This window comes from Antennarius striatus, chromosome 16 (genome assembly GCF_040054535.1).
Source record: "Antennarius striatus isolate MH-2024 chromosome 16, ASM4005453v1, whole genome shotgun sequence".
Classification (NCBI taxonomy): Eukaryota; Metazoa; Chordata; class Actinopteri; order Lophiiformes; family Antennariidae; genus Antennarius; species Antennarius striatus.
This window is the reverse complement of record NC_090791.1, coordinates 11,139,628-11,159,448: the sequence shown is the minus strand read 5'-3', so window position 1 is coordinate 11,159,448 and position 19,821 is coordinate 11,139,628. Positions and strand designations below refer to the sequence as shown.

Below are 19,821 nucleotides of genomic sequence, written 5' to 3'. Positions count from 1 at the left end.
AAAAAAACTAAATCATCTCGTCTCATAGATATCAATTTCACTACCGAGATACACCTTTTTTTTATTTATTTACCGTGATAAGAGCTTTTTTCAAGCAATAAATTATAGCAATAAACTTCATTGCGCACACACTGATGACGTCACGCGATGTGTTTAGTGCTATGGCGTACCAGGAAGAGGAGTCGCTGGAATCATGGCTCAGTGAGTGATTCATTCCCATTTTATGAATTAAGTAGCATATATAATTAGTTCGACATAGTGCTCCGTGTGTCAGGGCTTTCTTTTAGCACAGGAGTTGTCAGCGCTCGGATAACCTGTTTCCAGCTGGATGAGAGTCCTGGTCAGTAAATTATCAGCATTGGCAGGATGGGTGGAGAGCTCTGTCACTGACTGGGCGATGTGAGCAGTCTTTATTGATGCTCCACATGGAATACTTACAGCTTCTGGACAGAAACAGATTGATCTGAGTGATAAATTAGCAGCAACACAGCTAACACTGCAGGAGCCTTGCTGAACATACAGATCTGCAGAGGCAGAGCCCTCCTTCTCGTTTGGATGAAATGTACCTTGCATTGTCTCCTATGAACCAGCCTAGCTTAGCCCGACGTGGACACCTTAGAGGGTGAAGTTAGGTTTATATTAAATTACAACATTTCTCTTTACATTATAGTCAATCCAACTTTATAATCTACCAAATATAGGAGCTTGTTAAAAAAATAGATGATCAATACCAAGACAAGTAACACATAGGATATGTTAGTGTGAACTTCTGTTTGTCTGACAGATAAAGCCACACATCCAACAAATAGACAGGAGGACTGGGAGTACATCATTGGTTTCTGTGATCAGATCAACAAGGAACTGGAAGGGTATGTGTGTAACATGTGTCCAAATCATTTTGTTAGTCCCCTGGGATCAGATTTCTCATCTGGTGTTTCTTCTTGCAGTCCGCAAATAGCTGTAACGCTACTTGTCCACAAAATCCACTCGGTTCACGAATGGGAAGCTCTTCAGGCTCTGACTGTAAGAAATACTTCAGCAAAATGTGAAAGTACACTCCCTTGGGACATTGTGATCTTTAATGGTTTTGGTTGCAGGTATTGGAGGCATGCATGAAGAATTGTGGGAGAAGATTTCATAACGAGGTTGGAAAATACAGATTTTTGAATGAGCTGATTAAAGTTGTGTCTCCAAAGGTGAGGAATCTCTAAATAGGTTTATGTTGCACACAAATTAAAAATAATTGTGCTGATTGTGTATCCTTCCATTCAGACTGTTTCTAATGGACTGTTGTTTCCAGTACATGGGTGACAGTAACCCGGAGAAGGTGAAGATGAAGATTGTGGAGATGCTGTACAGTTGGACAGTGGCTTTTCCAAACGAGGGCAAGATTGGTGAAGCGTACCAGACACTGAAGAGACAGGGTGCGCTGAGATGATTAAAATAAGGCATAGGCGCAAAGGCATCCACCTACAAGGTATCTTATTATTCCAATCCTTATGTCTTAACCAGGCCTTGTGACACGTGACCCAGAGTTACCTCTGGACAGGACTCTGATCCCTTCTCCTCCGACACGACCCAAGCATCCGGTGTTTGACAATGAAGACATGGGAAAGGTAAGAGACCAAAGGAATAAGTAAAGGCTTCTCTTGTTTTTGTGCTACCAAGTACATAAAAATAATAAAATACAAGTGTTTACTTAATAAATAGCACATATCAAGTGGCCAAGGTCAGTAAAAGTGTAGCAGAATCATTTGTTTTTGTTGAATAGGGATGTTTATGTATGTGTTATCAGTGTGTACTGACGTGCAGAAATACTTTATAACATGAAAATCGTGAAATTTTACTTTGAAAACTTGGTTTGGAGTTAGAGGAACGGGATGTTCTCACGTGAGAACTGGGTTTAGATAAGCAGAAGCTACGAAGTGATGAATTCTAAAGCAATGCAAATGCGTCCCTAAGTGTGTGTTACTTTTCTTTTAATTTTATAGCTGCTTGCTGAGCTTCTCCGTAGCAAAAATCCAGAGGATCTCCAGGAAGCCAACAGATTAATCAAAAACATGGTGAAGGAGGTGAGACAGGTCACATGTTTCTTAATGTTTACATCTGCCAACAAGAATCAGAGGAGGATTTATTAACCCACATATGTTTGTTGTTTTGTTATGGGTTCGGATGTGGATTCTGGATCACTTGTTCATTTCTAGTATTGTTCATTTGGCATAATTTGTCAATCAAAATTAAACCACCTGAATGACATTCCATCAGTATTCTTAAATGAATCAAAATCATGCTCATAATCTGGATCCAGCAGATTAGAACACACATTACTGTTCTCTAAATATGTTGTAGAGATGTACCACTGTCACAAATATGTAGCTGAGATAAAGCAGATTCAAAGTTTTCCAGATGTTTCAATTGATTTTATTTATCTATGAAGAGCAAGATATTTTATCTAGATGAAAAAAAAAGACCACGTTCAATCATATATTCATTTTCATATGGCCCATAGTAGCAAGCGCGCCCAGGGTGTAGCGGCTCGGGAGCGACTCTCCATCTAACCTTGAAATTTCATTGTACTGTTGTATTTTGACAAATTTCTTTATCTTTGTTTTTAAGTCTTGATATATATATATGATTTCATGTGTTAACAGAAGGTTTCTGAGGTCAAGGAATGAGGTGATATTACTTGATTCGGTGTGAGTAGTGTCCAGTATATCATTTCTCATTGTCAGGATGAGGCTCGAGTGAATAAGGCTTCTAAACGTTCCCACACACTGGAGGAGGTAAACATCAATGTCAAGCTGCTGACAGAGATGCTGTCCCACTACAATAAAGACAGCTCCACTGACTCAGACAAAGAGATTTTAAAGGTGTGTGTCACATGCTCACCCACACAGACACACAAATAATTTTTTTTTTGTGGACATATTGTTAGACTGAAAATGTGAAAGCACAGCAGTATGACTCAGTCACCAAAAAGCCTATGCGATCAGCTGGTGCCATGGTGTAATTTGTAGTTTAATTTGTAGATAACAATTCTTTCACTGTCTTTCCTCTCAGGAACTCTACGATCGGTGTGACAAGCTGAGGCGAGCTGCTTTCAAAATGGCCACAGAGACAGAAGATAACGACACTAGTCTGGGTTTGTCAGTTTGATGTTTTTTTCTGTGTGAGCAGCCATGTTTTTTTTGTCCATTATGTAACATGTGACCTTTGACCCGTGGTTCCTCAGGTGACATCCTTCAGGCCAGCGATGACCTCTCCAGGGTCATCAACTCCTATAAGAAGATTGTTGAGGGGCAGCCCATCAACGGTGACAGTGAAGAGTCTCGTTCCACGGCTGGTCAGACTGAGAGTGGTTCGACATTTTATTATTTTATTATAATACTTGTTTTTATTTTTCATTTAATCACATGGTTACTTAACACCACGTATTTCAAGCCTGTGTCTGACACAGCTAATCTTTCTCTCTGTGTTACTTACCAGAAACCACAGACACACTGATTGACCTCGCTGGCCTTGACACTCCAAGCCCCCCTCAACCCGCAGACCCTCCATCCCAGTCTTCAAATCTCGTCTCCACCGATCTGACGTCTTTCCCTGTCCCTGTCCTGCCTCCTCCTCCTAAATGCTTGATTGGCCCCAATGGCAGTCAGAGCAGCAGCCCAAGTCATCCTCCTCTTGATAAGGCCTCCACTGCACTTTCTCTCCTTGATGATGAGCTGCTATCTCTAGGTAATACTTTCAGTTGATCAGTTTGGGAAATTCATTTGACTCCTGATTCTGTCCAACAAGCTCTCTAAATACATTATATTATTCACCCCTGATCAGTCACTCTTCCTGTCTGGCCCCAGAGAAAGACAATATAATTCCCTGTGGAAATTATATTTAAATTTTTGTTTTTAAACTCAACTGAAGCTGATCAGACCATCACAGGATCTTGAAAAGCAAAAACAATTTGGAAAAAATACAAAATAACTTCAAATTATTTTGTAGTTATCAGGTTTATGCCGAGCTTTTGAATCAGGTATGTTGGAGCAGTGAGAGATCTACAATATGCAAGCTAGAGGGTCTCCTTATTATGCCTAATAAAGTATGTAATATGTTCTTTCGACATGGTTTTAGGATCTTATAACCTAAGACACCAATTCCTGATGTTGATGAGCAACTCCCCCAGTTAGTAACCATTGTTGTGTAATGGCTGATTCTAAGTTTTAAATACTCAGTTATCGCAATAAAAAAAAATTTAAAAATCCTGAAGAGAAACAGTGACTTCAAATGAAGAATCAAGGTCTTTCTTGTCTCGATATGAATGCTCATACTTTACAGGACTGAATGACCCGCCTACCTCCCTGAGCAACCAATCAAAACCCAAATTGGATGAGTTGTCCAGTCATTGGTCTTCTTTGCAGGTACATCTACTGCTATGATGAACCAAAGCTTGCTCATCTGTATGTAATGGCAGAGAGTTTATGATTTAGTCCTTACACTTTCTCTGCAGGCTCCACCCTCCAATGTGGATCTGTTTGGCAGTGTAGCTCATTCAGGTCCGGCCGTGCCCCAGGCTGAACCAGCTGCCGCCGTCACCACCAGCAGCCTCAAGAACCTGCAGGACCTGGCCATGTTGGGCTTTTCAGGCCACCAGAGGTACAGCACACTGGTTTTATTTTCAATTTTCACCTGGAAATATGGTTTATACATATTTCCATTGCACTTGGTTTCAGTATGCCCTTGTATGTGGATAATTTTACTGGTCTGAGGAGTTCTTTTGATGATGGTGCTCTTACTTGACGACACTGTAGTCTATCAATTGTTATTTTCAGTTTGTCCAGCCAGATGACAGCGACAGGAAACACATTTGGGATTCCTGCAGCAGCACATGGCCTCATACCTGGGCAGGGCTCACATTCTATTCTCCCACATACAATACCCGGCTCTCCAGGTCTGACCCATGCCAAGGCCCACAGCCTAGGCTCAGCTCCAGGCACCCCGACATTCAGCTCTCTGTCCCCCTGCCACCCTCCCCTCCAGGGCAGCCCGGCCAGAGCCACAGACATCTCCCTGAGCAATGTCCATGTCCCTCTGGAGGCCATCAGACCCAGTAAGGACATGAAGGAGGGGTTGGCAGCTTAACCAAATGACAAAATGCTGTAGACTATTTAAATAGTGTATGACTGGCTGTTTAACTGGCTGTACCCCGTCTGCCCTCAGGTAAAGTCCTGCCTGTCACAGCCTACGATAAGGATGGTGTTCGCATGCTCTTCAACTTTGCTTCTGACTGTCCCCCTGGCAGACCTGATGTCCTGGTAATGGTTGTGTCACTACTCAATACTGCCCCCCTGCCTGTTCAAAATGTGCTGCTGCAGGCTGCTGTCCCGAAGGTAGACACTGTTCATTCAATCATTTTGATTTTCTTTGCTGCTCCAGGTATCCACCTTGGGGCCCCTCATTTGACATAGATTCATTAGGAATCAGCTTGTTGCTATTCATGCAAAACATTTTCCATACAACTGGTGTGTCTACATAGGTCACTAATTGCCGATGATCCACCACTCTAGTATACACCAGAGTAATTTAGTACTGCAATACTTTTATTACTTGTAAAACTTCTTGGCAATTTTATATTTTATGAAATTTTAAAACTTTATTCTTTATTTATAACATTTCTCAACCCTCAGCAAGCAACCAGTCAGTGGAAACCCAAGAAGTTAAAAAAAAATGTTGGTTTATCCATTTAAAAGGTCACAGAAATAGAGTGATGTCTCCATTCCTTCTTTTTCCAGTCAATGAAGGTAAAGTTGCAGCCTCCGTCTGCAACAGAATTAGCACCATTTAATCCCATCCTTCCTCCGGCCTCCATTACCCAGATCATGCTGCTAGCCAATCCAACAAAGGTAGGTGAAATAGTAACACTGAAAAACATAAATAAACACTCCACAAAACAAATACCTGCCTGAGCCGTGAGCCCGTCTGCTGTGTGCTGTTCACAGGAGAAAGTGCGTCTGCGCTACAAGCTGGCCTTTACACTCGGAGACCGCATGTGCAACGAGGTCGGAGAGGTCGACCAGTTCCCATCACAGGACATGTGGGGTCATCTATAGCAGCGTGAGGCTGCTGCTGCCGCTCAGCCCCAACAGACTGGTTCACATTTCACTAGAGGGTGTGTTCACCCCACGGTGAAGGCAAACCTCTAAAGCACCATTCAGCTGCCCATTCATAGTTGGTAACATCTGCGCTCATTACAGGCAGAGAGAAGCAAACCGCTGATATTCATTCATATAGAGCCTGTGTTCTGTTTCAGCAAAGAGCTAACAAACTAACGATGAACACTTGTGAGTCGGACAAACAATGAGTTTAACAGGTTAATAATATGAAGAAATACTTTCATGGACGCTCCTCAAGGTGAATACAACTTTAAATGTGCTAATCAGGAAAGGATGACAGGATGCATAACGAAGTCTTTTAAAATATACCGGTATTAACCTCTTACTTAACAGAGACAACAGTGGTGCTTCTATTTCTCTACCTGCGAAAAAAGTACTTGAATATATCCAGAAATTAAATTAACTGGAATAGGATTAAGTAGCTGTGTTGGGGTGGAGTTATTGGGAAAAAGCACCATCATGTTGGAGGAAAATAGTTTGCTGTACATTCATTGAAATGTGAAGGAAATATTCCTCAGTGGATCAACAATGTGGAGAACACCAACTACACTGGAGATCATTTTAATTAGTGAAAGTGTTAATTGGTTTATTTCATGTGATCAGTTTTTCTATGTATACTTTAGCAGTGGATATCTGTATTTGCTTTATGTTTGAAGGTATTTCTCCTCTACCATTCTCAGTATTAGGAATACTTTTGTCATGTTTCTTTTACGTTGTAATATTTCAGTGCATCAACAAACCTTGAGCATATGAACTTCAAATTTCACAGCGGTGGCAGGAGAGGAGCCGTCGCTCGAGGGGATCTTATTAGTCTTCTACTCATTATGTGATAAAAACAGAAGCGAGTTAATGTACATAGTGTGTACTGTCTGTTGAACATGTGATGTTGATTGTGGGAGCATTTTAGGCCTGTACATTCTGTAAGTATGACGTTTGCTGCATGGATAAAATAAATGGATGTCTGATACGCTGAGTTTTTCTTCAGTTATTAAATACAGAATTAAAAAAAGTCAGATTATAGAACAATCTGTATTGTTTGAAGTGTTTTATTATTAAAGAGGACATTTTTATCATTTAATATTATGTACAGTACAAAATAAAAAATAAGACATTCACGCCTCCACTGTTCCCTCTTTGACTATGGCCATAGCTAGATTCCGAGCCAGAGCGAGTCTCAGGAGCTCCACTTTGGTCATCTCCATGTCTTCGCCCTGAAATGACATTCATCTAATCAGAGCAGTTGATTGTCTTTGACCCATATTTGCAGACAAACGCAGTGTAAACCTAATGTGTTTGAGCATGTTGAGTACACATCTAGCAGTGCCTTGGCTGGGTCCACACCATTCAAACATCAACTTGAACCAGATATTAAGCACTTAGTCTCCTGTTCAGAATGTCTGAACGGCATCACGGTCTTGAGCATACTATGGGTTGACAAACCTAATGGACGGAATCTATCCATTGAATAAACTGTAATGAGCCTCAGGAAAGATGGGCTCACAACAAGGTTCAGCAATTGTGTGTATCTGGATTGGAAACAATCACCTATGTAACACATGTACAGTAGCTGTTTAAACCAGGAAGTAAAATGTAGTTTCATAGCAAACATGCTGCGTGTGGACATGCACACCTGCATGGGCCTGTCCGAGCCGGGACCTGTGCTGTTCACAGAGGATGTCAGCTCCTCTAAGCAGAACATCAGCTCATGGGTTTGTTCTGCAGAGAAGATCACCTAAAAGGTTTTAACAGAAAAACAAAACAAAAAAAAAACCTTTTAGAAAAAATTTAAACCATCTTCTTTGCAGGTCGTCTTGTTCATACTGTCCGTTTGCGGCTTTCTTCCATTCTGTGCAGCAGCTGAATGGTCACAAGAAGGTCTGATTCTCACTGTAAGTCTAATATCCCGTCTGTAAGCTTTATGAAATCTTAAGAACACCAGGGGTTTCCCAGTTAAATTTCAAAATGAGACAGCAATCTCAGAAATACACAAGTTCAAACAGTTTCCAACCTCTTTCTGCTCCAGCAGTGGCAAAGCATCGGTCATCAAAGTCATCCAGAAGCTTCTGGGGGCAATCTTGGCTGTCATAAGGGAGAGGAGCAGTTTCGCCGCATCACCGAAGCGCTTCTCTCCGTAAAGCCGGTGGAACTCACGATACTTTCCTATGAAAGGCGAGAAAAGCAATCATGTTATTGTTGCAGATGTTATACCATGATATAACTTTTGATAACTGTCATTTTCATTCTTTTAGGATGTATTTACTGTCCTCATCATTAGTTTTCCTCATGTGCGATGAAACTTCTTCTGCAGATTAACATTAAGTTGAGAGTCCAGCCATTTAACTTGACTGCCATGGCTTATCTCCTCATAGATGTGTCATCACACCCATAGAAGTTAAGATGATTCATACCGAGGAACGTGAGCCGGTCACTGAGAAGCATTGCTGGACCCAAGTTGTCAATCAAATCCAAATCAGAGAAGGTCCCTCTGATGCAGTAATCCTGTAGAAACCTGACACACACATGCACATAAACATAAAATACAGGACATGAGTTTCACAATGGAAGAAAAAATCTGAGACAAAAAAATAATAGGAACAAGAAAGAGCAGGTGTGTGGTTCAGGTATCATCAATTCAAAAATTATCCTTTTTGTTGTTTGTGAGATGACATAGAATTGAGTGTTTTCAAACCTGCTAGCAAAAAAGACTCTTCCAGATAGATTATTAGAGCAAAATGTTCCAGGTCAAACACCAACAACAATGCACTGAAATGTCTTCTATGTTATATGAATGAGGCTCACATTACAAGCCTTATTGTTCATCTACAGTCTTTAGTTCAGGTCAGATTTTGTTACCTTGACTGTAAATATTGACCTGTATCCAGTGTGAACACATCAGTATCCCAAAAGGCAGCCGTGCACACATCACAATGTATTAGACGTGTCAACATGTTGGCTGACGATGACTGATGTTGAATGGTGACGTATTCATCACATATGAAAGTGACTCAAATCTTATCTTTCAAAAGAAAATTTGATTTGTGCCACTTCCAGACAAAATTCATAATTGATTATCTGCAGCCTGGTAATAAAAATGTCAAGGGTACTAACCTCTCTGAGATGAGAGTGGCAAAGGCAGCGTCTTTGGCCCTGATGCTCCAGGAGAGAGCCGAGCCCAGTCTGTTGTTCCTCAGGGCCCGCATAGCCATGATCTTACAGATACTTCGCACTTGGAGGAGATGAGAAATTAAAGGTCAACAGCCCACTGTGGTGGACAACAGACAACTGTGGTAAAATCATGAAGTATGAGGATGAGCCATACCTTGCTCTGACATTTGTCTCTGCTCACAGATCCTGAGCACCTTCAGTGCTTTGTGTTCCGTCTCTAAAGGAACGCGCTCGATCTGCAGCTCCAAGTAGACGCGACCAAACTCTGGGCAATGGTCAAAGTAGTCCACGGCCAGCTGCCACAGACTTCACACAAACACACAAAAATGTCCTTCATCTGTCTGGTGTTTCACAACATCTAATAAATAAATCAAGAGAATTTTTAATTTGAGAAATTTGAAGAAATATCCTCCAAGAGATTGGGTTTCTTTTTTTTAATTTGTACTATCAGGTTATTATGTAATAACTATATTATATTATTGTTTTAATTTTTTTCCATACCATAATCAGACTTCATGAGATAACCATACCTGTGATGAGTGAAAAGACCAGAAGCATATTCTAACAGGAGGAACTCTCTCAGGTTTGAACCAAAGCTGAATAGACAGACACACACAGACACAAACAAGAATTGCATGTCGTTAAATTAAGTTTGCAATCTTGTTATATCTTTTTATGTCTGAATTAAATGTCAGTGGGGGCACAAACACATCTAAAAAGAGCCCTTACTGTAGGTTGTGAGATTGGAGGAGTTTGCAATGATCCAACAGATCGGTCAGATGGGCCACAAACCACCAGTTGTTGAGAGCGATGCTACAGAAACCCAAATGGGAGAAAGGTAAAGTTTAGAGACTGTTTGTATAAGCACGTGGTTTGTTGGAAGCATCAATGCCAGGATCAATGTAATCTGGTGCTTCACCTGCAGTCCTTGATGACCTGATGGATGTCAAACTCAAAGGCACCAAGTAAGATGCTGTCCAGGGGCTCAGGAACACTCCTCGAGTCCAGAAACATGGTCATACATGACTGCAGCATCCGCAAAAATAAATAACAGAAAATAAGTAACAGTGGGCAGAGAGACGGAGTGCTGAAACAACAGACGGTGTTGTGTACCTGTGCATAATAGTGTAACTCAATGGGTTTGACTGTTGGGTGACAGAAGAGGAGACGAGTGACCAGGAAGTGATACCAGGTGCTCAGCAGCTCCTTGTGCTCCAGCAAAGTGTCCTCATCCCCAACTAGGATCTTTATATAAATATATACAAATTAAAATAACACAACCTTTCCAATATTTTAAGAGGACTGCATGCTTAAACCACTGAAATATCAATACCACATTACTCTATAAATATAATTTATTTGACCTTGCAAATGATCTCCAAGTGTTTGTTGCTGGCAAACGAGTTGTCCTGCAGACATCGATCCACCTCCTCATGCCAGTGTCTCCATTTCACATCGAACTCTGTCAGCGTCTGGGTTCCACCAGGCTGAAGAAGAACCACAGGAAGTTCAGAGGTGAGTGCCTGCGTTGGTTGGGCTATGAGCTAATCTTATTGTTCCTGTGTTTGTGTCCCATTGAAGATGATATCAGGTACCACTGTAACAATCCGCTGAGTGTCCATATTGCGCTGGTATCTGCTTGGTCTAAGTGATAAATTGATAATGGGATATGAATCTACAACAGACTATAAAACGTTTCCACCTGATGAAGAAAGGATATTCCATTTATAGCTGATTCATGAACCATCTGTGAATCCATTCTGGGGAGAAGATTCATAAAAATATTTTCTTACATTGTAAAAGGGCATTTTGCTGAGAAGTGAGTCCATCAACTTGTACATGCTCCTGGCAGCTGGCTGTAACGTGGCTTGCTTCACAAGCATCTGTCTGGCTTCCTCCAACCTGCCCTGCATCACATAACTCACCACCTACACAACCAGACACAAAAAATAAAACTGAGATCTCATACTCAATGTAAGACAATAAATTTATAAACGTATACCTCTCCCAATGCCGTTAATTGGTTCCAGGAGATACAAAGTAAGACAAAAAACTATTTATGTTGAATTAACTTGTCTCCAGACTACACCAAAAATAACCATTTCCAGTCCTGTACTGTACTTTATGTATGAATTCTTTTCAATAATTTATGGTTAATATAAATGTAATTCAGCTTACAAATATTATTTTTTAATCTAGTAGAGAAATTTGGCAATATTTACCATACATTGTGGACACTTTATTTCTGAATGATAAAATAAAAAGTTTTTCAAGGTTATAAAACAAATACAGGAATTACTATTATTTTGAAATAGTAAGAAAACTAATTTAAGTAACAAATGACTGAGAATGAAAGAGTAGCTGATAAACAGACGATATAGTGTATAAACTTCTCTGAATTCAAAACAATCGTGGGAATCACAATTAACTTAGTGGAAATATACGTACGTACTTTATGATGATGCAATATGTTTTTATTCTTATTTATTACAGACTAACATGATATGTGCTTTTAACAGTTTTCTACGGATGTTACGGTTTCAATATTTGTGGTTAATTAAAATTAGGTAAACTTGATTTGTATTTTTTTTGTAAACCGAAGTGTAATCAAGAACAACTAAACTCAAAATGATGTAAGCTGAGGCATACCTGTACAGATAAATGAAATGATGAGGGCTGGTCTGTATGCTGATTTTTGAGTGCAGCATAGATTGAATTGGTCAGAATACTTGTGTCTGCACAGCACCTACCACATCCCAGTAGTCACGGTGTTCAGCAGGGCTCTCAATTTGCAGCACTTGTTTGGCTTTCTCATCCACATCAGCCTTGTGTAATCTCACCCAGTCCAGGAGGTGTAGCAGCAGGGAACCAGCTGAGGACACACAAACACACAGCTGACCTCTATGTCAAGGTTTGTTCATGGTTTCAAAGAAGTTATGAATCATATATTGAAGGTGAAGAGCGATAAACTAAAAGTACAGAATTTCAGCTAACCGGGAGCAGCATCAATGAAAAGCACTTCACACAGATTCCAGATCAGTTCTATGGCCAACAGAATTGACACCTATGACACACAAAAAGAGTCTGAGGTTAGAAAAAAGTTATTCAAAATTAATTTTAGTCAGAAATGAACACATACTCCTCTTCATTGGCATCTCAGCAAAAGCAGTTCCTTCACTTTTTTAAAAAAGTGAAATGTTTTTCTCAGGTTTACAGCCTTTACCTTAATGCTGTGTGACGCTATTGTCACAAATATGATAAAAGTCAACAAAAAGATAACACTAACACAGATACACATGGTGTCCTGTATGACTGCCTTTCAGGTTAGGATGTCATGTATCTGTACATAGTATCACATACATAGATGGAAAATACCTGATTTCCATGGTGCATTGCCACTTCTGCAACTTTTGTGGAAACTGCAAAAATGAAAAAAGATTAAATTCATTACCCCTTATTAGAAAACATTAGAAACTAAAATATCTAAATTAGTCGTGTCTCACCTGCAACTTGCAGAAGCTCCTCCATACATGCTCGAATTACAGATCTGTAGTTTTTACTGATGCTGACAAATCTAAAGGATAACACAGAGACAAAATCATACGATCATTTCAGTGGGAGCTTATTGCTAAAAAGCGTTGTATCAATGGAGAACACTGGATCGTAACATCGCCTTACTGGGGCTTTTTGTTTTTACTGGGGACGTCATCTCCAATTGTCTGCAGGCCAACAAAGATGTGATGAGACTCATTGAAAAGTTTGCGTAAAATGGGGGAGTATATGTCCTCGTCTTTCCTAACTTCGTGGATGATGGGACATCCTGATCCTGAAGCACCTGAAAAACCTGGACAGAAGTAAAAAATGAAAGGTTGATTTTAGCTAAGGGGGAGCAAGACACTGTGAAACTGTGGAATTATATTTTCACACACCAGAATCTTTGTAATGGGTCTCATACAAAAGGATATCGCCAGGACCCCATGAAAATCCCAAGTGCTTTCCAGCACCAACAGCAGGAATATTCTAAATCCAAAAACACACAGTGAGGGACACACAAAGTTAGATATGGGATGATCACACTATCCCCTCAACCTGTTTTCTGGAGTACTGCATATTCCCTTATACTGTATTAACTTACATCCTGCTCTTAATACCAATTTAAGCAGCAAACAGTTCACTAAAATTACTGTATTTCTAAACGTTCTATTATGACATCTTTGACGTAATGGAGACATGTTTCTTTACTATTAACCATCAAATGTTTGACATACTTTACCACGCGAGGTGGGATTTGATGTGTTATCACATTCAGTACAGCTCAATGAGACAGTTCGTTATAGCGCTGCGATGTTAAGCTAACGTTTTAGCAACGTTGCTCTATCAGAGAAAAGGGAAACAACTCAGCGACTACTCACGGTGGTCGCAGGCTCCACGTCTACCTCCTCCATTAAGGAACAAGATAGAGAATACGATTAAATGTGGAATAACTGACTATTCAGCTGTAAACTGCTCACGCAATACACTTCAGACGCAGCACCACTCGCGCGCTTCAATCATTCATTTCTGAGGTCCCTGTGGCGCATGTGTGATGACGTCACAGAAAGTCTGCCTTTACTCCTGCCTGATTTTCCACAACCTGATTCTCTCATTATGGGTTTCTGCAGAGAATAATGGAGATAACCAAAGAATACATCATTACTAAGTTAATTAACGTGTATATTTAGTAACTCTAAGGTTTACACAACAGTAGGAAGTTACAAATCATAACTATATTATACATACTTTTTTTTCCCTGTTATCATTTGCAAAAAAGAAAAACACTATTTTGATGGATTCTGCTCAGAATAAGAATCATATTCTGAGATACAAACCATAAGAAAAACAAAATGTTCATTTGAAGTACTGTACTCCATTGCAACAGAGTAGCAACAGAGAAAACAAGATGGCCGCTGAAAAGAACAACAAAAAGTACAAACACTACATTCCCAGCATGTAAAATTAACTCTATGATCATCATCATCATGATCATGATGACTGAACCTTGGAAAACTGTGAGTGTTCCACAGAGTGATGATATGTGTAGAGTAACGCTGAACATTTACAACAAAAGGAAAAACATCGCTGTGCGCGTTCACGAGGGGTGAGCGTCTTCTTTAACGCGCATTGGGACTCTCCCGCCCATGCCCAGATAGCGCTCTCATCCTTGTGACTATCCGTAGCCAGTCAAAGCCCAGTGTTGTGGACGCGCACTGTTTCGTGGGCGCGCACGTTCACCTGAAGTTATCAGTACGGGAGCGAGTACGTGCGCGCACTTGTATTCTTTGTGCGGCAGCATAGAGAAGCGCCAAAAGAGTGAGTATGGCTGATGAAAAACCAAAGGTGAGTGTCTCTTAATCGCATAAATAAATTTCAGTAGAATTATTGGATATAGGTTGGTGGGAAAAACGAAAGTCTCATCTACTCTGTGCATTTTCTTAAAGTTAAGAGCAAAATTTCAACTACTATCGTTACCTACCTACTTTCATAGACCGGAAGGTTTGTGAACGCGCATTCAGCGGCGCGCAGATCATTTTCTGGTTGAGCGCACATCCAACCAGCCGGTGTCATCCTCAGTGCAGCAGACTGTGTGTGAAGGAAAGTCAGAGCAGAAAGCTCTAATATGCTGCTGAGAATGGCTGTCATTGCATCAAACATGTGAGACTGTCTGGGAAACTTTTTCAGCTTGTAAACGAAGACAATTTCCCCAGGGAAATAGCTGTAATTAAATGTGCAATAGTAAAAATTGTTGTTGAATGACTAACTAATCAGTCAGGCATTATTCCAGTTATGGTTTTATTCATGCCAATTTTAACAGTTGGGGTTTTTTTTTTTTTGGCAGGAAGCGGTCAAGACGGAAAGCAACGAACACTTAAACTTAAAGGTAACGGGGCAAGATGGGTCTGTGGTGCAGTTCAAGATTAAGAGACACACGGCGCTCATCAAACTCATGAGAGCCTATTGCGAGAGACAGGTGGGCATGACATGGTATCAGCACACAACAACCAACTGATTGATTTAATGTTCAGATTCAGGTCTTAATTTAGTGACTCCCAAACTGGAGGAACACAGCTCCAACTGGATGTGCACTTGTGTCATGAAACTATATTTGAATGGAATTTTTACTACAGAAGTTGACAAATGGCACGATCACAGCTGCATTACGATTCTCAGCATGCATCATTTTCTCCTTGTGGATATGACCACTTGAAGATTTATCTGCAATGCAGTGAATATTCTTTCCTCTATGTTGTTATTTCAGGTTGTAATATTTTTGCATGGTTGACTTTGGTTTAATTGCTTTCAATTGAGTGTAGCTTGAGCAAAACTTGAGAACGTTTTTGTTACATTTCGTTTGAACAAAAAAAAACCTGGAAAACAGGAGTTACTGGTTGGATGACTCTGCACATCATCGAAAAAAGTGACATTTACAATGGGACCCTTATGTTTTTGAAAGGTAGTAGCAAGAACTCCCTAAAACCACCCACTGATTTTATTCTATCAAAATGTGAAACTAACAAAGTCACTGGAAGGAGGGGGAGTAAAATAGAAACACAGAAAGCCAAATGATGGCGTTGACTCCCTGGAGGCACAAAATGAGACACTCAGGGATCACCAGCCTCCCTCTGTTACCACCCAGTCGGTCACGAATGAAGCCTGTGACCTAGATCTTAGGATTCTTCTGACTATAGCAATTTGTTGCCAGGTAAACTGGATTTATAACATACAGAAATAATTTTAAAGGTTTGAGGTGATTCACTTTGAAGTATGCATGTTTTTAATGAAAGTAATTACTTCCCTTTTCACACTTTTTTAAAAAACTTTTCTTCCACAGCAAAAATTGAATATCCCATATGCTGTTTTTTAACACTAAAATTATATTTAAACTGACTGCAAATGTTTCTCAAAGGCCATAGTTCAATCCTAAACACGTCACATCTAAACACCCCAAAAGATACTGCAGTATGCCAGACGATCAAAAATAAACACTAACAACTAAAATAAACACACATTTTAATAACCCTTTACAAACTTCTTACTCATTGTTTATTGGCTATGATCCAGCTCAGCTAGAACACATTGAGGACTGCAGCATCAGTATGAATCACAGCTGCACCAGCTCAGGCCTTACCACTGTCCCACTCCTCCACAACCAAACCTCCTTATATAATCCTGTGATTCCAAGTTAATTACAAACTCCTCTTTTTCACAAGCAGTGATGAACTCAATCTCTTTTGATTTTGTCCCACACTAGACTGAATGCTGTAATTCAGATGCAGGAATGCTGACTAAGTTCAATGACTAATTTAATTGAGTTAACACTGGAATAAGTGTCAGACAAGTTCTAAAAGTTATAGTTACTGTCATGACCACAAAAACATCCTGAGAGCTAACAGTCCTCTGCTGGCATTCACTGAGCATTCAATTTTCTGGAAAAGTAGAAGCCGAGTTCCGATTCCGTAGACTGCCAGCGGAGCAAAAGATACATGACTGTTACAGTCAGAACCAGATGTTCTCCATTATTTCTGCTCTCATCATTTCTCTATGACCCGAAAACTTCATTAGTTTCACCTTAAACAATTCTTTCATGGATCTATTTTTTTTCTGCCTTTTCAAGACAGTTTTCTTACATCTTCATAAATCAGACCACATTTTCCTTTGACTTGCCTAGTATATTAGTCATTTTGGCTGGTAGGCTGGTTAGTTATAGTAGTTACTGTAGTTAGTTAGTTAGTTAGTTAGTTAGTTAGTTAGTTAGTTAGTTAGTTAGTTCATTTGCTTGCTTGTTTCTTTGGGGGGTTTTTTGTTGTTGTTTTTTTTAATCTCACAGCGATGTTGTTTGGTCCCTGAAGGGAAAAGCTAAAGGGATAAGAAGAAGACTGAAATGCTTTAAACTTTTATTATATTATATTAACTGTTAAGAAGTTGGTCAACATCTGTTTAATAATGTCTTTTTAACAGTTTATGGAAATGAATGTGGCAAATGTTCTTTATGGCAAATGATAAAACCTTTATACATTTGTATCTCCAGGGAGTTACAATGAGGCAGATCAGGTTCAGATTTGATGGACAGCCAATAAATGAGAACGACACACCAGCACAGGTATGTGTGAAGTCTTGGAACAAACAAACCTCGAAGTTCCCGAACAATGTACTAAATAGGTGTGTGTGTGTGTGTGTGTGTGTGTGTGTGTGTGCGCCTGTGTGTGTGCGCCTGTGTGTGTGCGCCTGTGTGTGTAGATATTATATTAAATGGATAAATAAATCCTTTAATGATGATCATAATAATTGGCGATTTCCGGTCCCCAGTCCAAAACTTGTTATTAAAACCGCCCAAAACGAAGCTGTACTCCACACAAAACCCACTTAAGCTGACTCCAGACACATCAGGTTGTCCAAAAACACAACTAATATTGAGTTGCTGTGGTCTTGAACGTGTGTTCAATCTGAAACTTAATTATAGATTTTAAGACACAGCGAACACAACTTGCAAGTTACTTTAGCAATGCTGACCCATTGTGTACACAACACTCACAATGGGGCCTTTTTGAATATGAAAACAAATGTGGGTTTGTGTCGAGCATACCGTTAGCCTTCAGGCAACATCCTGACAGTAACCCCTCCCTTCCCCTCCATCACCCTAAGCTACACATACAGTACAGTATATCTCTTTCTACTTAGATAATAGCACAAGATTCTGACTAGCTGGCTATTAAACACAGCAGAGATTACACAATTCTTAAAAGTCACATGACATGAGTTTACATCCTTTTGTTCTATCTTAACAGTTGGAAATGGAAGATGAAGATACAATTGACGTGTTTCACCAACAGACGGGAGGCTGGATTTAACTAATCGCAGGATTCAGCATTTTCCTTCTTGACCCAACCAACTGTCCCAGTTTTGCACAGTAGCTGCTTTTTTGCTGGCCCAATTGTTTTGACAGAATTCTTTGTGGAATGATTTGTCATTTCTGTGCTACTCCTAACTGGAATTGATAATATTATTAACATCATTGGTTTTTTTCTCTTGTGTTTTTGTGAAAAAATCACAAGTTTGGCCGGAGTTCAAGTTTTTATTGTCTATGCTACATTGTCAGAAATGTCAAAGGATTTTCCCCAGTTTGAAGAGAATTTTCTAGGGTTGTGCAGACAAAATGGACTGTTGATATAGTGATGATTAACAAAGCTGATCAGAAGTTGTTGTGCTTGGCTTGATCGTTGTCTGGCATATCGCTTCTCATGTGACCTATCATTTAACTATACACCCAGGTTTGAATGAGTCTGAATTGTCGTTTGTGCCATCATCTGAAAATATTTTTGATTTTATACGTTTCTATATCAGAGTGGATGTGTTGAGAAATGTGTTGATTCATTGTGTGCCTCACATTATGGGAGGCATGAAAAGATGTTTCAACTAAACAGCTCTATTGTCTATTAAAGTGTCTGTAAAAATAAAATCTTTTTCCAGATGTTCACTAATTTTATCTATCTAGGTTTTGTGATCATTGTGAACACATGTAGTTTGGACTTGCTTGACTGGTTTGTGTGAGCAGTCTCAAATATGAAATTTTTTTTACAGAAAAGGCCATGATGCCTCTATCCAACTAATCCCAAATGACCACTCCCTTGTCGAACTGACCTGCCTGTACACAAAGGCACAGAGATTAGAGAGAAAATAACATCTACAAGAAGGGCGCAGCTGAGGCAACACAAATGATATCGAGCATCTGGCATTCTTCATGCAGAATATCCATAGGATGAGCAGCCAGCAACAAGTCATCACCGAATCCCTCTGAAAAACGGGATAAAGTTGAAATCAAACACCCATTTAGTCACAAATTCAAACTGTTGTGACTTGAGTTGTTGACTTACATCCCATAGGATGACATCTGAAGGTTGTTCCAGTCCAACAGGGGGAGGATTACTACTATAGTCAGTACAAGATGAGGGTACACAGAATTTACTTGTGTAAAACATTGCAAATAAAAGTTGTCACCAGTTAAACTTAAGGTGCTTTAATCTTTTTCGTTCTGCCTCTGCTAGTAGTGAACATATGAACAGTTAAGGAACAAAATCCAGGTTGTTTTTACACAACACAGACTGAGCAAGTAAATACAGTATACTGTTTTTAAATCCACTCTGCATTTTTTGCGGAAAAGACGCAAAAAATGCAGAGTGGTCAACAGACATTAGATCACGATAGGTCAATGTTTGCCCATACTTGTCCTTCCCCTTCTCGGCATTCTGCTGCTGGTCATGATTCATGCTAAAGATCCGTGAAAAAGCCCACGGGGCTGTGGACTGTCGCATCAACTACATGAAGTCGAGACCTGCCACCAACAAGAGAAGCGAGTTGAGGTTTTGTCCAATGATGAAGGATGTCTGTGATATTTTGACCAATCAAAACAGGTCTAGCGCTGGTGGGCGGGATCTTTTGGGCTGGCACCGCAGAACGA

At 40.0% G+C, this 19,821-nt stretch overlaps 3 protein-coding genes and 1 long non-coding RNA gene across 5 annotated transcripts; 2 read left to right on the top strand and 2 right to left on the bottom strand.

Moving 5' to 3' along the window:
* The first annotated feature begins 134 nt into the window (after positions 1 to 134).
* gga3b (golgi associated, gamma adaptin ear containing, ARF binding protein 3b) lies at positions 135 to 7,127 on the top strand. Of its 2 annotated transcripts, none has more exons than XM_068336033.1 (17): positions 135 to 201; positions 785 to 869; positions 948 to 1,023; positions 1,098 to 1,196; positions 1,301 to 1,424; positions 1,513 to 1,616; positions 1,992 to 2,072; positions 2,733 to 2,870; positions 3,061 to 3,142; positions 3,233 to 3,358; positions 3,487 to 3,735; positions 4,330 to 4,412; positions 4,502 to 4,647; positions 4,824 to 5,101; positions 5,212 to 5,381; positions 5,784 to 5,894; positions 5,991 to 7,127. In XM_068336033.1, exons 1-17 carry the CDS (start codon positions 135 to 137, stop codon positions 6,099 to 6,101), a joined length of 2,130 nt encoding a protein of 709 aa, XP_068192134.1. In that variant the 3' UTR covers positions 6,102 to 7,127. The 2 variants fall into 2 exon arrangements, with proteins under 2 accessions (XP_068192134.1, XP_068192135.1); XM_068336034.1 differs by having other exon boundaries at positions 173 to 201; positions 761 to 869.
* A 67-nt stretch (positions 7,128 to 7,194) lies between these two features.
* On the bottom strand, positions 7,195 to 13,893 carry nup85 (nucleoporin 85). The gene is made up of 19 exons (XM_068336035.1): positions 13,742 to 13,893; positions 13,259 to 13,349; positions 13,008 to 13,173; positions 12,833 to 12,903; positions 12,705 to 12,748; positions 12,324 to 12,393; positions 12,080 to 12,201; positions 11,123 to 11,257; positions 10,694 to 10,816; positions 10,443 to 10,574; positions 10,249 to 10,355; positions 10,059 to 10,142; positions 9,860 to 9,925; positions 9,484 to 9,635; positions 9,273 to 9,390; positions 8,573 to 8,673; positions 8,173 to 8,324; positions 7,795 to 7,896; positions 7,195 to 7,375 (listed from the first exon to the last, which is right to left on the bottom strand). The coding sequence occupies exons 1-19, from the start codon at positions 13,772 to 13,774 to the stop codon at positions 7,277 to 7,279; spliced, it is 1,968 nt and encodes a 655-aa protein (XP_068192136.1). The 5' UTR covers positions 13,775 to 13,893; the 3' UTR covers positions 7,195 to 7,276.
* Positions 13,894 to 14,548: 655 nt separating this feature from the next.
* LOC137609456 (small ubiquitin-related modifier 2-like) lies at positions 14,549 to 18,844 on the top strand. The gene is made up of 4 exons (XM_068336482.1): positions 14,549 to 14,705; positions 15,205 to 15,336; positions 17,395 to 17,466; positions 18,152 to 18,844. Exons 1-4 carry the CDS (start codon positions 14,685 to 14,687, stop codon positions 18,212 to 18,214), a joined length of 288 nt encoding a protein of 95 aa, XP_068192583.1. The 5' UTR covers positions 14,549 to 14,684; the 3' UTR covers positions 18,215 to 18,844.
* On the bottom strand, positions 18,593 to 19,701 carry LOC137609457 (uncharacterized). Its single transcript, XR_011038340.1, has 2 exons — positions 19,587 to 19,701; positions 18,593 to 19,292 (listed from the first exon to the last, which is right to left on the bottom strand). It is a non-coding gene; the product is annotated as an uncharacterized lncRNA (long non-coding RNA).
* Between the last annotated feature and the right edge of the window lie 120 nt (positions 19,702 to 19,821).

Excerpts from the sequence above, each read along its gene's own strand:
- gga3b (XM_068336033.1), top strand. The coding sequence starts at position 135 with ATGACGTCACGCGATGTGTTTAGTGCTATGGCGTACCAGGAAGAGGAG. Across the intron at positions 2,073-2,732 it reads TCAAAAACATGGTGAAGGAG|GATGAGGCTCGAGTGAATAA; the intron begins GTGAGACAGGTC and ends TCTCATTGTCAG. Across the intron at positions 3,736-4,329 it reads TGATGAGCTGCTATCTCTAG|GACTGAATGACCCGCCTACC; the intron begins GTAATACTTTCA and ends CATACTTTACAG.
- nup85 (XM_068336035.1), bottom strand. The coding sequence starts at position 13,774 with ATGGAGGAGGTAGACGTGGAGCCTGCGACCACC. Across the intron at positions 13,350-13,741 it reads ACGTGGAGCCTGCGACCACC|AATATTCCTGCTGTTGGTGC; the intron begins GTGAGTAGTCGC and ends TTTTGGATTTAG. Across the intron at positions 10,575-10,693 it reads ACTTGGAGATCATTTGCAAG|ATCCTAGTTGGGGATGAGGA; the intron begins GTCAAATAAATT and ends ATTTATATAAAG.
- LOC137609456 (XM_068336482.1), top strand. The coding sequence starts at position 14,685 with ATGGCTGATGAAAAACCAAAG. Across the intron at positions 14,706-15,204 it reads TGGCTGATGAAAAACCAAAG|GAAGCGGTCAAGACGGAAAG; the intron begins GTGAGTGTCTCT and ends TTTTTTTGGCAG. Across the intron at positions 15,337-17,394 it reads GAGCCTATTGCGAGAGACAG|GGAGTTACAATGAGGCAGAT; the intron begins GTGGGCATGACA and ends TTGTATCTCCAG.